The sequence below is a fragment of the Corvus hawaiiensis genome, chromosome 18, assembly GCF_020740725.1.
Source record: "Corvus hawaiiensis isolate bCorHaw1 chromosome 18, bCorHaw1.pri.cur, whole genome shotgun sequence".
NCBI classification, from domain to species: Eukaryota; Metazoa; Chordata; class Aves; order Passeriformes; family Corvidae; genus Corvus; species Corvus hawaiiensis.
This window is the reverse complement of record NC_063230.1, coordinates 9,628,587-9,642,369: the sequence shown is the minus strand read 5'-3', so window position 1 is coordinate 9,642,369 and position 13,783 is coordinate 9,628,587. Positions and strand designations below refer to the sequence as shown.

At 39.5% G+C, this 13,783-nt stretch overlaps 1 protein-coding gene across 2 annotated transcripts in view; it reads left to right on the top strand.

Annotated features, from left to right (window-relative positions):
* EP400 (E1A binding protein p400) overlaps positions 1-13,783 on the top strand; it is a 47,831-nt gene that overhangs the window by 10,960 nt on the left and 23,088 nt on the right. For both annotated transcript variants that reach the window (XM_048322401.1, XM_048322400.1), the window contains 18 exons: positions 110-415; positions 564-749; positions 2,101-2,241; positions 2,349-2,427; positions 2,705-2,751; positions 3,783-3,840; positions 4,502-4,591; positions 5,789-5,896; positions 6,848-7,041; positions 7,231-7,408; positions 7,851-7,987; positions 8,344-8,513; positions 8,944-9,118; positions 9,511-9,647; positions 10,262-10,448; positions 11,380-11,546; positions 12,389-12,543; positions 13,064-13,306. In XM_048322401.1, coding sequence (XP_048178358.1) covers positions 110-415; positions 564-749; positions 2,101-2,241; positions 2,349-2,427; positions 2,705-2,751; positions 3,783-3,840; positions 4,502-4,591; positions 5,789-5,896; positions 6,848-7,041; positions 7,231-7,408; positions 7,851-7,987; positions 8,344-8,513; positions 8,944-9,118; positions 9,511-9,647; positions 10,262-10,448; positions 11,380-11,546; positions 12,389-12,543; positions 13,064-13,306 — 2,758 coding nt within the window. The remainder of the gene's footprint in view (positions 1-109; positions 416-563; positions 750-2,100; positions 2,242-2,348; positions 2,428-2,704; positions 2,752-3,782; positions 3,841-4,501; positions 4,592-5,788; positions 5,897-6,847; positions 7,042-7,230; positions 7,409-7,850; positions 7,988-8,343; positions 8,514-8,943; positions 9,119-9,510; positions 9,648-10,261; positions 10,449-11,379; positions 11,547-12,388; positions 12,544-13,063; positions 13,307-13,783) is intronic.

Below are 13,783 nucleotides of genomic sequence, written 5' to 3'. Positions count from 1 at the left end.
ATGCAGGTGTACGTTTGTTATTAAATTAAAGTCTCTATTATGTTCTGCTGTAGTGTAGACTAAGTATTGAATCCTCAACTCATCAGTAACCAGTGTGTTTCTTGGGCAGACTGTGACTCTGACACGACCACCTGCGGATCCTGCTCAGAGTTCTCAGCGTCTTGCGGCAAATCCACTGCCACCTACCTCATCCATTGCTCCAGCAGCGATCCCAGGCACAACACCGCCTTCTCCATACCCAGTGCAAACGAACAGGACCTCTCCAGCAACCAACAAGTCCCTGTCTCCCATTGCATCCAAGCCTCCTGGCTTAGCAGTAGCAGCAGCAGCACCTAAAACACAAAGTCCAGCTCAGAATGCAGCAGTGTTGCCACAGGAAAACTCTCAAGACAAGCTGGCTGAGCAAGTAAAGCTGGTAAGACGTTTTCTGTGTCCTGCTTTTACACCTTTTCTTTTCCTGTCAGTTAGTTTAATAAAGTAGGAGCAGTTACTGTTTTCCTATGATTCTACAACTTCACATGCGTTCTGCAGCTTCATTGTCATTCTCTGTACTTCTTTTCAAGGAAAATCAAATCCATCAGCGGATAGCAGAACTGAGAAAGGAAGGTTTATGGTCCCCCAGGCGACTGCCTAAACTCCAAGAGGCTCCAAGACCAAAATCCCACTGGGATTATTTGCTGGAAGAAATGCAATGGATGGCAACTGATTTTGCCCAGGAGAGAAAGTGGAAGATGGCAACTGCTAAGAAGGTACTTGAAAAACATTTTTTTAGCTCAGAACAATCAATGTTGATGTGACTCTCTGGCAGCAAAGCTATTGAGATATCTTTTGCTACAGATAGAAGTGATGGAAAGATGAGGTGCTAACTTTTACCTTTAAGAAATCATGTTGTCAGTTTTGGATATGGCATCTGAGACAGACTGGATAATTGTACAGATTGTGGATGCAAATAACAGTTTGTGGATTTTATTCCTCTGGAAATCAAATAGCTTGTTTAGGGACCCACTCAATATGTTGACTGGGTTATATTTAAATAAAAGATAGAGTTATCATGCCTGTCTCACAAATGAGTTATTTCCTCTCAATGAAGAGTAAATGTAGAATTTTGTAAATAACTTCCATTGGGTGTGGTTGTCTGTCTAGTTCTTTTTTCTTAATCTCAGAGAGAAATAAGAGTAAAGAGAGCAGTAAGAACATGGTAGAGAACTTTTTCCATAAGGAAAGAGAGCAGCACAGCAGGAATACAGTAGTGGAATGAAAATTCGTATGGTGTGAGATGAAATATATAAAATCTGTTAATTTACAATGAGCAAGGGTTTTCTATGGATACCAGCAATGTTGCATCTTTTTTTGATACATTTATGACCAGTTTAGGATAATGAAGAAGCAACTGAAGGACATTAGTTTAAATTGCCATGTTGTTTTTTACTGTATGTTCTGAAATGATGGAAACTCAGCAGCAAAGTATTTAAATAAGTGTATTGTTGTGTGCAACAAACATCTGCATTTTGAATATAATTTAAATCTGGATTTCCATTTGTGGCCAATGGTAGGTTTTTAAGAATAGGAGAAACAGGAAGGGCAAATGTGAAATGATCCTTCCCCTGGCACTATGCTTCAAACTTCTGGAAGTCAATGTTTTAGGGACCTCCTGAGCTAAAGGTTGCAATCAAGTCAGTCTTAACAGCCATTGACTGATCTTTCACTCATGTATGTACACTCTTTTTGAACTCATTTTAGCTTTGGTCTCTGACATTTTGTGGTGTGATTTCTGTGACTTCATATGTGCTGTCTGAAAAAGAAGTTTTCTTTTGTGTGTTTGCTGCTAATTTCAGTGGAATTTTTTCTAATTTTTGTATTCAGAGAGTGAATTAAGAGTTTCCTACTTGATTGCTTGGTTATAGTTGTTGTATTTTTTTTTTTTCTTTGAGTTTCATGTCTGTTGCTTTACTGGCATGGTAAGAATTAGAAATATTGGAGGTAAGTGCTATGTGTGTAAAGCTATGGTCGACATCTGGCTGCTGATAACCACTATAATGTTAACAAATGCAGTGATATGTATTTTGAAGTAACCTAATCCAGTATTTCATGGCATTTTAGATGGTAAGAACTGTGGCTCGTTATCATGAAGAAAAGAAACTTAATGAAGAGCGAGCTAAAAGGGAAGAACAGAACAAACTGAGGAGGATTGCAGCATCCATTGCTAGAGAAATAGAGTATTTCTGGTCTAACATTGAGCAGGTGAAGTACCCACTCACTAAGACTTGTGTAATTTGTGCTGGTTTTCTCATCTTCACTAGTTTATTTGTAAAATAAAAGTGCTTTACTAGACTTGCTTTACATTTCAGGTTGTTGAAATTAAACTGCAAATTGAATTTCAAGAGAAAAGGAAAAAAGCTTTGAATTTAAAGAGATTTTCAAGGAAAGGTAATTGTATTCCATTTCATAAGAAATACAGTCTGAATTCTGATGTTATTGTTTTATATAATTTCACTCAGTGCAGGCTAATCTCATTGGCAATAAAATTGTGAGTTGCTGATAGGTTGTGAATAGATCTGAGTGATGAGTTACGGGGTTTTTATGTTTTTGTGCTAGATTTTGTTTATAATTCTTGTGTTTTGCTTTGAATACAGTTAGAAGTTCATGTAAGAAATGTAAAATTGCTAAGTGATGAATGCATGCATCAAGTGTAATAATTTTCCAGGTAAGGATACAAGAGAAGACCTTTATTTGGAAAAAGAAAGTGAAATGGTAAGCCTTTCTGTTTTTTGAAAAACCCATCAGATAAGTTTAAAAGTGACTACATATGTGAAAAAGTTTTGGTAAAGGTGAATTTTTTTTAAGTACATGGTGATGATAAGTAGATTTCACTGTAGTTACTGGCAACTGAATGTTCAGTCACAAGCACAAGCATAGGTTTTTTTTCTGGTCAGGAAGGGAAGTGGATTATGGTCGATACATGGCTTTAGTGGCTGTGAATCGTTCATTTTGAGTTTGAAGACCAAAAAGCTGTACAAATTAATTGCCAGACCTGGGCAGGAGTTTCATCTGCAGTAGCCAGGGCTAGACTTTGTGGGGCATGAAGCATGTTTTCAGGTGTTCAGCAGAGATTTATCTGCTGAGAGATGAAGGTGTATGTTACAGAATGGATCAAACTGAATGAAGCTTGGATATCTTTTTCCCTGGATGAAATGTGTGCTAGGAATCCTTGGCTGTGTTTGTGCAAATGGAAAAAAATGGACAAGGGATCTGAGGCCCTGAGCCATCTGTTGTGGCACAGCTGATGCCCATGTGCTGAAATACTCCCCCTCCACCAAGCAGAATGCCTACATCTGAATTTCCTGCTAGGAACAAGCCTTAGCATGTGTTATCAGCCAAACTGTGGCCCAGCACTGGCTGTGAGAGTTAATTGGCACAGGCTAAACAATTCTACAGAGTGCACTGGACAGCTGAGACAATTGTAGGCCTGTGCCATATCCCTGTTTTATTGACTAGTGAAAAAATTTAGTCCTTGAGCCAGCCTAAGTAAAAGTTTTGTATCACAGCTGGACCTGAATGGTTTGACCCATGAGCACTGGAAATGGCTGATTGCACACTCCCATCAATTCAGAAGCAGAGTTTCTGTTTCTCCATGACCAGGGAAGTGCTAATAGGTGTTAACTGTCTATCAGCAAATGCTTTTGGGACTGCAAGGCATGTTTTGTTGTCTTTAAGAACTAACCAAAGCCCCCTGCTTATCTTTGTTTTCTATGATTTTAAATATTATAATTATTTAATGCTAGGGGGGTTCATCATCTGGAAGGAAAAGAAAGGCAAGCACGTCTTTGACTGATGAGGAAGGTAAGTCACTTCTCAAAATTTTGCATCCATAGCATAGTACATGAGTTGAATAGTAAACCCACAGGTTTTCAGTCTGTTACTTTCTGGGGGCAGTGCTTTTCACAAACCAAATACCAACCTTCATCTATTTCTTAGAAAGATTAGATAGTCAATTAAATAGTAAATTATCCCTAAAAGAGCTTCAGTGAAAATTTGAAAACAACATTTTCCTTGAAATTATACGGCCATTATTATTGGTGGATTTTAATTCTTTCTGTCCTCATTCCTTTGTTTATCAAGCCTTACTAATGGTCTTGAAGTTCTTTTGAAGATTTTAGACTGAAGTACCCATCTGCTTTGGGTCCTTTCTTGTGATAACAACTCCATCATGTTTCTGACAAAGGAACTCCCCTGTTTAAAGCTACAGAACAACATGTGGTGAACATCGTCAATCACCACTTAACTGCCTTTTGTCCTGAGGCAGAAATGCTTCTCTCCTTATCACTTAAGTACTACATATAGTTGCTTTCAGATTATCTTATTTTCCATACATGTTTAATTCTTTTTAAGTCTTGCAGACATAAAATATTCTCTGCTAGTTCACTTCAGGGCTATATAATTACAAGCCTCCTGAATTATTATACAATTTGAATTCCAAGATGTGCATTTGTTTTTCTTGTAGTTGAAGATGAAGAAGAAACAATTGAAGAACAAGAAGCTAAAGAAGGAAACATAAACCATCAAACTGAATTGTCTAATCTAGCCAAAGAAGGTAGGCATGTGGCTTGGTTCTTTTCTGGGCTGGGCTCTGAAACAACAGCTGGAAACACCCAGCAGTTGTATTTGTAGAGGATTGGAGGTGGGAAATTGAGTGTATCCAGATGTTCAGTCCTGTGTAGTCTGTACTTAGTTTTTTCTGTTTGGAAAGCTGCAGCAGTTTATGGGATGATGATGGGCATCTGTACTTTATAAAGCAGTCCTAGTAATCACACAAGGTCGCTTGAGAAAAAGCAGTTCTCTAGTGAAGCACTGCGTTAAAACCTTACACCAAGACTCTCAACCTGAGTTCTGGGAGTGCATGATAAGCACTTAAAACCAGGGTTGTATCAGATTGAACAGGGACATTTTATCATTTACTGTCTTGAGTATCTCAGAAGGGTTTTGTGACCGACTTGGTAGGTCCGAAAGAGCCCTTAAGTGCTAGTCTTGAAGGGGGGGGTATAAATATTTGAAGATAAGGGGCTTTTAGGGACAGTGCTCTGGCTAGCAGCTCTCTCTCATTAGCAATGTAATTGCTGTGCTGAGCTTGATGTGTGCAAAGTACCCCATAGAGATGTGTCACTTACCCTGGTAAAAGCAGATTTTTAGAGGCAGGCTGCCCATTAGGCTGAGCCTGCCTGGCAATTAACATGCGGTTTCCAAATCTGTTTGGTTGGTCTGTTTGGCAGCTTAGTGGCTGCAGTGAACTGGCCAGTTGGAGGGATTATAACCCTTGGCCAGTCAGCCAAGTTCCTAATGAGAATGTTTGCTGATTGATTGGCCACTGCCAGCATGCACATTCCTAGTTTACCAGCTCAGACAAGGGATCCTGGAGTTGCTGGTTAGAGGAGCTGAGGTACAACTCAGTTTTGAAACTTTTGAAGTCTTGAATTGTCTTCCAACCACTCAGCTGGATTTGATGCCCGTACCTTCCCAACTGGGGGTTTTCTGAGGGTTGTAGGGTGTGTTTGTAATACAGTAAAAAGCAAGGTGTGAGAGCAAACTGCTTGGTGTAATGCCAAATATTCTCTGTAATCGAGGTTATTAAATAAATACTGCCATCATTCACCTAATAATTACCTCTGAAGTTAACTTCTGATTAGAGAACTGGCTTTATGCAATTGTGAAGAATGTAATGAGATGAAGATTAATAGTATCTATTGTTTCAAGTTTTGGTATTTTAAGACTTAAATCCTTTAATAACCTTCAGCTGAATTGCCTCTGGAAGATCTGATAAAGATGTATGAAGGTGCCTTTGCAGAAAATTTTCACTGGCCCCAGCCGAAGCCTGACAGTGAAGAGGAGAGCAGTGAGGAAGGTAAATTACTCTTTGTTTAGAAGAAGTTGTGCTGATTTACAAGGTGAAATAAGTTCCTTGGCTCTTCAGGACTCTGTGAAAAGACATTTTGTTCTAGGGGAAAACACATATTGAGTGAATCACATCGAAAATTTCTCAGTTTGTGAAAAGAGGGCAGTGTTTGCCTGTCTAAAAGTGAAGATGTGTGAGATTTTCAAGAACAATACTGAGCCTTAGAAGAGCCTCTCTACACTGAATTAAACAGCACACTTCATAGGTAGCTTTAATTACACCTCTGTTCTGTACTAATGTGATGATAGGTCTACATACTTGAAGACAGGTTTTAAGTAGTATGATAGGACCTCCCTAGAAGCTGTGGAAAAGCTAATGGTCATGTTAGCCTAGCTATTATCGCAGGCCTGGGCCCTAGGGTATATCACTGTGTCCCGCAGCCATAGGGAGGAGGAGGAGAGAAGATCCAGCAGGCAGGAATTGTGCAGCAAGATTGATTTATTTAATTATTTTACAAACTCTTTTATAGACTTTTTTTCTTCATAGTCTAATTGGACAAAGGACCAGCCACCCCTTGGGGTGATTGGCTAAAATCCTAAAACACCCATTGTCAAAATATTTTTCTACTGTACCATAAACAAGACTTTTCAAGGTTGCAGGTGGCTTGGTTGTTTACATTCCCTGCTACCTCTTCTGTGAGAGAGAAAAGTCTCTCACGGACTTAGAAAATAGCAAGAAAATCCTTGCTAGCAGCATTCTACTGTGAATGTCCAGAATGTGTGCATGAACCTCAGCTTAGGCTATCTGCATTTTACTTGAACTAGCTTGAAAATCATAGAATTCTTTTTAAAAGTTAGCTGCCTCCTTTAGACCATGTCTGAATCCTGGTTATTTCAGTTCCTTTGTGTAACTGCTACTGAACCATGTTAGACGCCACTGTAATTTTCCTCTCTCTCCTAGAAATGGAAGACCATATGTCTGATAGGGAAAGTCCCCAGAAGGAAGTTGTCCTCATAGACTCCCTTCTCAGCATTGACCAGTACAAGGGCATGGACAGGTCGAGTCCTCCCAAGAAGCACATGCGAGACATAGCGGAAGTCGCTGCTGCAGCAGAGATGTTGTTACCTAAAGGGAGCTCCAGGATAACAACAGCAGTAAGAGTCCCTATTTTCTGCTACTCTGTGTGCTGATGTTTACATAAAGAATGATTCATTTCTTCATTATTTTGTAGCTTTTAGCAAGAAACTGCGTTTTTTTTTTTTTCAAGTTACCTATAGTTTATGCTTTATGCCATGCTCTGTGAATTTAACTCAGGAAAAAATATCATATTATTCACATTACAGGTAAAATACAACACTCCATCACTGTTGTATGGGTCTCTCAGAGAATATCAGAAGATTGGGCTGGATTGGCTGGCAAAGCTATACAGAAAGAATCTCAATGGCATCCTGGCAGATGAGGCTGGGCTTGGAAAAACAGTGCAAATTATTGCCTTTTTTGCCCATTTGGCCTGTAATGAAGGTAAGTTCATTTGGCTAACAGTTTTAGACAGGTACTGGGCCAGCATTATCTTTGTGAATTGTAGCCTAGGGTCACTTTTTTTCCCCTGCTGAACCATATCAGGCTTTAGTTAATGATGGGAGTAAGATTATGTCAGAATAACTTTCTCATACTTTGTGACATAGGGGTGCCATCTAGTCAAGTATAGTGTCTGATCAATCTGTTACCCCCTAGAGATTCTTCTGAATACTTGTGAATTCTTATTAGAATAGAAAAAGCCTTACAAATTCTTTAATGACCAGGAGCAGATTAGTCATTAGAATACCCCTGTTTGTTGTTATTGGATCTCATTTTCAATGATTAATTTAGTGCTATGCACTTCAAAAATCAAGGGAGAATATAAGGCACATGCATTGTAAAGAGTCTCTTTCCAGTGTTAACTGCTGTGTTTCCCCTTCTGTAGGGAACTGGGGCCCTCACCTTGTTGTTGTCCGGAGCTGTAACATATTGAAATGGGAACTGGAATTGAAACGCTGGTGCCCGGGGTTGAAAATACTTCTCTACTTTGGGAGCCAAAGAGAACTTAGGGCAAAAAGACAGGTGCTGTGTTCTGCAACTCTTACGCTGTTGCCTAAGACCTTTAGCCTGTATTTATCTCTATGTTCCTTCCATGGTGATGTGATATGAGGAGTTTTAACACACTTCATGTTGGTTTACAAAGAGATTCACACCTAATGGTTCTAGATTTTCAAAGGCATTTTTTGAACCCTTTAGCATTGAGCAATACTTGCAATACTTCACCTGCTTTCTGAACTGACAAAAATTCAAAGACCAAGACTTACTTTTAGAATGTGTTGGGTCATAGTGTCTTTTTTAATGAAGAAGTAGCTGGTTGTAAGATATTTGAGAGTTTTGCCTTAACTTTTCTGTCTCATCCTTTCTTTCCTTTTCCATAGGAATGGATGGAACCCAACAGCTTCAATGTGTGTATCACTTCCTACAAGCAGCTGTTCAAAGGCCACACAGCATTTATGAAAATGCGATGGAAATACTTAATAGTAGATGAGATGCAACAAATAAAGAATATGACTGAGAAGCACTGGGAGGCACTTTTCAGTCTTCGCAGGTACAGAGCAGAGAATTGATTTCCTGCTGGGAGTGGGTTTTTCTCTTCTCATGTGACACAGTTCCCTTCTTAAAAGAAAACTGATTTAAAAAAACCTCTTTTGACTTGGCCTGCCCAAATTCCTGAGTAACGTGCACCTATAGAGAGATAACTTTGTTTGAAATCTTCAGGATTCAGAGAAATGCTTGAGTTCTTTTTGTTTCCGCTATCATAACACTGTAATTCTTCTTTGCTGGTATTCTGTGCTCCCAAACAGATCCCCTGATGTTCTGATATTCTGTGATGAAGCAGCTAGTTTGGTGGTATATTCAAGGTTGAAAAGATAATTTATCCTAGGTTTAATTTAAGTATATCTACATGATTCTTCTGTGTATCTGACAAACATAAAGGCGTAGTAATCAGTCAATTAAAAGTCCTCTTTTGTTCACAGCCAGCATCGGTTGCTTCTGATAGACACTCCTTTGCATAACACATTGATGGAGCTGTGGACCATGGTACATTTTTTGATTCCGGGAATCTCCAGACCTTACCTGGATTTTCCAGTAAAAGCACCTAATGAGGAGAACCAGGATTATTGCCATAAACTGGTCATCAGGTTGCACAGAGTATGTTGTCATTTTTTCTCATGTGTCCTACTGCAGAAGTAATGCTGTTGAGGAGAGGGGGAATAAAAATATGTGGTTCAGATCAGAATTTGTGTCCTTTCTTAACACTTTGTTCAGTTTAGACAGAAAATTCCTGCTGAAAGCAGGGGGTTCTGCTACCAGAAGAGTCAGGAGATTTTTTTAAAAAATAATATAGGGCTCAGATTTTGAAGCATGATATGCAGAAATTAAAGAACAAATTAATGTCTATACAACTGTGTGCATAGCAGTATGATTATATATAGCATATGCAGTTTATCACATCAAATCTGTTCGGTGTGAATAGGTTTAGCTTCCTGTTGTAAACTCTTTGAAGTGAGAATTCTTTTCCTCTCAATTCTGAAACGTTTCAGATGATTCAACCGTTTATTTTGCGGAGATCAAAGAGAGATGTTGAAAAGCAGCTCACAAAGAAATACGAGCACGTGCTGAAGTGCCGTCTGTCTAGTCGACAAAAAGCCATGTATGAGGATGTCATATTACAACCAGGGTAAGGGCTTAAAACAGTAAATGTAAAATGCTGTCACTTTTAGTGCTTAGGCAAGTAAATAAATGATTGTCATGGTGGGAAGTGTTTTAGTGTTTCTCTGAAATTTTCCATTATGGCCCATGAATAGAATGTGATTGCCTTATAGACTAGAATTACAGCAGGTGATGCTGTGGCCTTGTGGAAAACATGCATTTACCTCTGGAACCTAAGAATTGAGTTATGATGGTCAGGTCTGCTGCTGCACTGTTTTAACATTTGTCTCTAATGAGTAGTTCTTCATTTTTTTAAAACCCAGAGTTTTTCCTCACCATCCCTCTGTCAGTGGTAATTGACAGGTGCAGGGGTGAAACAGAAACAAAGGAGGGAGAGGACAAGGGAGCTGGATAGGCTGTATTTGATTGTAAGGCAGACCTGGGTCTTTAAGTTCCACTTTTCCAAATTTACTTTTGGTACAGTGCTGCTTAAAATACTGCAGAAGCCCTTGGTGAAATCTAAACTTGTTTTAAGACTTTTGCATAACATACTGCATTGCTCATTCTCACCTTGCTGATTTAGGGACATTTCCATATAAGCTGCACATAAATCAGCTTCTTTCTGTATAATTTATTTGGTAGAACCCAGGAAGCCCTCAAAAGTGGACACTTCATCAGTGTCCTGCACGTCCTGATGCAGCTGCAGCGGATTTGTAACCACCCTGATCTGATAAACCCCCGGCTTTCAAGCTCCTCTTACGTATCAGAAACACTGGAATACAGAACAGCCTCTCTGGTGCTGCGAGCCCTGGAAAGGGATATTTGGAAGGTTGGTAGAAAATGTTTTTTTCCTCTCTTAGTGCCCTGACAGAATTTCAGTACTTACTATGGTTTTCTTACATGTCGTAAGTCTACCTGAAGTTTATAAATAGAAGGAATTCCCTCTTCCATAACTGTGCCTACCAAGTGTGTTCTTGCTGCATCTCTTTCTTTTTTTTGTCATAGTGGTTTGAACTTTTCAAGTGGTTTGTAAACAGTAATTTTTCATGAACTACTTGGTCAAAGGGAAATTAGCTTTGCTTTCATCATGCTCATGTTTTCAGGAATTTTCCAACACTGAAGTCACTCTGGGTAGCGCTGTGCTTATTTATGGCATTCTGCAATTTTCTTTTTGCTTTCAGTAGCTGAAGGAAAGCAAGATTTACTCTTTTTCACCTAAGAGTGAACATTCTGTTACAGTGACTAATTAGTACCCTTCTGTCAATCCATTTGAAGTACCATTATTTCTGTTATTGTTAAACAAGCGATCGCACTCCTTGAGATGATTAAAAAATATAATTAAAAGGAGTATGAGTAATGGAGCAGCTGAAGTTTTTGTTTCATTTTATTTCCATCCTTTATATTTTTCTACTCCTAAATTACAATTTGGCATTTAAGCTTGATAGTTAACCTTCAAATAGTTCTATTTAATTGTTTGGAAACTACGATATATGAAGAATTGTTAAGTGTGCCTTGCTTTGATTTCCATAAGTGGCTAGTGATGTCAGCTCTTTTTCTTCTAATGCTTAAAATGGGACTGTCAGTTTAAGATTTATTTCCAACTTTTCTAGACAGTTTTGACTAATAATTAATAGTTTATTTCTTAAACTATTTCAAGTTAAAAAGTAAATATATATCAATTTAATTCAACATTGAACATAAAGAGGACTTAACTGTTTGGGTCATCACATAAAACAAACTTAATTTTCTGAAATCCCTAGGAATCGGACCTGTCTCTTTTTGATCTCATTGGAATGGAAGACAAAATGACTCATTATGAAGCACAAATGTTGCCAAAACAAAAAGTTACTAGAAAGTTGATTGAAGAAATCTACAGCTCCCCTCCACCACCGGCGAGGCCCAACCCAGTGAAGCTCAAACCAAGCAGGTATGTGCACCTGCACTCCTTAGCTAGAATTACAGCAGCAAAACGTGGTTCTCTTGCAATCTTTACTGAGTTCTCTCTGCATCTCTGCTAATGTGATTTACACAAAAGCTCAGGCTTACCTTTGCATTTAATTATTCTCTTGCTTTCTTGTTTACCTCTGAAAACAAGAATTTTTGTTTTTTGAGGCATGGAGTTCCATTTGAAGTTTGTTAATGGATTTCCCATAGTCCTTACTGCACCAGCAGATGAGCTTTGTTCTTGGATCTTGTTTATGGCAATGGAGTGTTGTTTTGCAAAATTAACATGAGGATAATTCAAGACTTAGTTGGGCCTACAGTGTCAGCTGTGGTCTCACTGTTATGTAAGAGACATACGAAGTTTTATAGCAGTAAATTTTTTCAAAGTATTTCTCTCCTAGTGAAGTAGTGTTCTCAAAGTAATGTGGAACTGTTTATCTAATGCAAGAGAGCTGCCTGATGACCTGCAGCATATTGATGTCTCTCTGGAGATTATATGGGAGCCCTTTTTTTCAGATATCTTCAGTATCTTTTTCCAGATACTGACCTAGCCTCTTTAAGGTGTTTGCTGTAATCGTGAAGCATCCTGCATTAAACTGGGTGTATGGCAATGAAAGTTTTCTTTCTTGGATTTAGCAAAATCATTTTCTACAATGTTTACTCAGGAAGTTTGTGAAGTGATGAGTCTTGCCAGCTTCAGCCATCTGCAAGAAAGAGATTAGCATCTGACATGATCAGTTTATATGTTCCTCGGGTGACAGAGGTTGTTTCTAAAGGCCAAGCTATGATCTTCCTATAGCCTTTGACTTTTCCTGTTCTTGTCAGGTTGTTCCAGCCCGTTCAGTATGGTCAGAAGCCCGAGGGCAGGACTGTAGTTTTCCCAAGCACTCAAGTCCAACGAACGGTGACCACGGCGACGGTGACTCAGCAGGGACAAGTGCGAGGCAGGTCCCCCATAGCTACGGTGTCTTCAAATCAAGGTAAGGGACTCAGTGCCACCTTGGTCACCTGCACCTCTGCATAGACAGATACAAATTAGTCTGTTTAATAGCACTCCTTTTCCCTCTAGCTTAATGGTCTAGAATACTAATGGCTTAAAAATACCAACAGACTAATTGCCAGTAAAATTCCCCACTAGTTTCTACAGTATGATCTGCCAGTGTAATGCAAAACTAAACTTTGTGTAACCTGTTAGCATATGGAGTAAATATGCCACAGTTGGTATTTAAATCCTGAAGACGTGTAATGTTCTGTCAAAGATGGGATTGTACAGTGCTTCTCTGTATTTATTTAGCCTTTAAACAATGCTTTCCAAGTAGATAATGTTGTAAAAATAGGATGGAGTAAGAGGTGTGGCTAGCAATCCCAGTCTGTAAGGACAAAGCCGTTCTTGTAGCCATTTGATTATCCTGTTGGAAGGTTTCTTTTTAATGCAGGTTGTTTAAAAGAGCGGAGTTAAAACCTCTAACAGCTTGCACAAACAACCCTTATTGATTGCAGCTGCAGCAGCACAGTTTCAGACAACTCAGGCTTCCACCAGTGCTCCAAGACACCAGCCCGCAGTGACCTTCACCACAGCAACTAGCGCAGCCAACCCTGTGAAACCGCGGGGCCAGACCTCTGCGCCGGCCCCGCAGCCGGGCCAGCCCCAGCCACAGCCACAGCCCCCCCCGCACACCATCCAACAGAGTGTGCTGCCTCAGAGGCTCGTACTGACCTCTCAGGCCCAGGCACGGTTGCCTAGTAAGTGGCCTCCCCTTTCAAGGTTTCTCCCACCTTTGTACTACAATGAGGTTAAGTTACTAGGCACCCTAAAATGTGTACAGAATCGTTGTTTTTTTTTCACTCTTCTGATTAGCCTTGCTCAGTATGTTGCTTATGACCAAGGAAAATCGAAAATTGGATAAGAAACAATAGAATTGCTGTGGACATACATTAGCGGTGTCAACTTAATCTCCTATTTCTGCATGTTTCTTCTGCTGGCAAGACTTCCTTCAGACCAAATGTTTTAGCTCTCTCCTAATTATTCCTTTCATGTTAAACACTAATCCATCTGCTAAAGGCCTCTCTGGCAGAGAGGAGTGTCGCCACTGTTAGGCAGAGAAAAGCGATGAGGCTTTGCTTTAAGGTTGTATGTGCACTGCCTATTAGCATGTGTAGAGAGTACTGAGCACTGATGTATTAATTTTATCTCTGGGGTAATGCACTGCCTTTACAAAA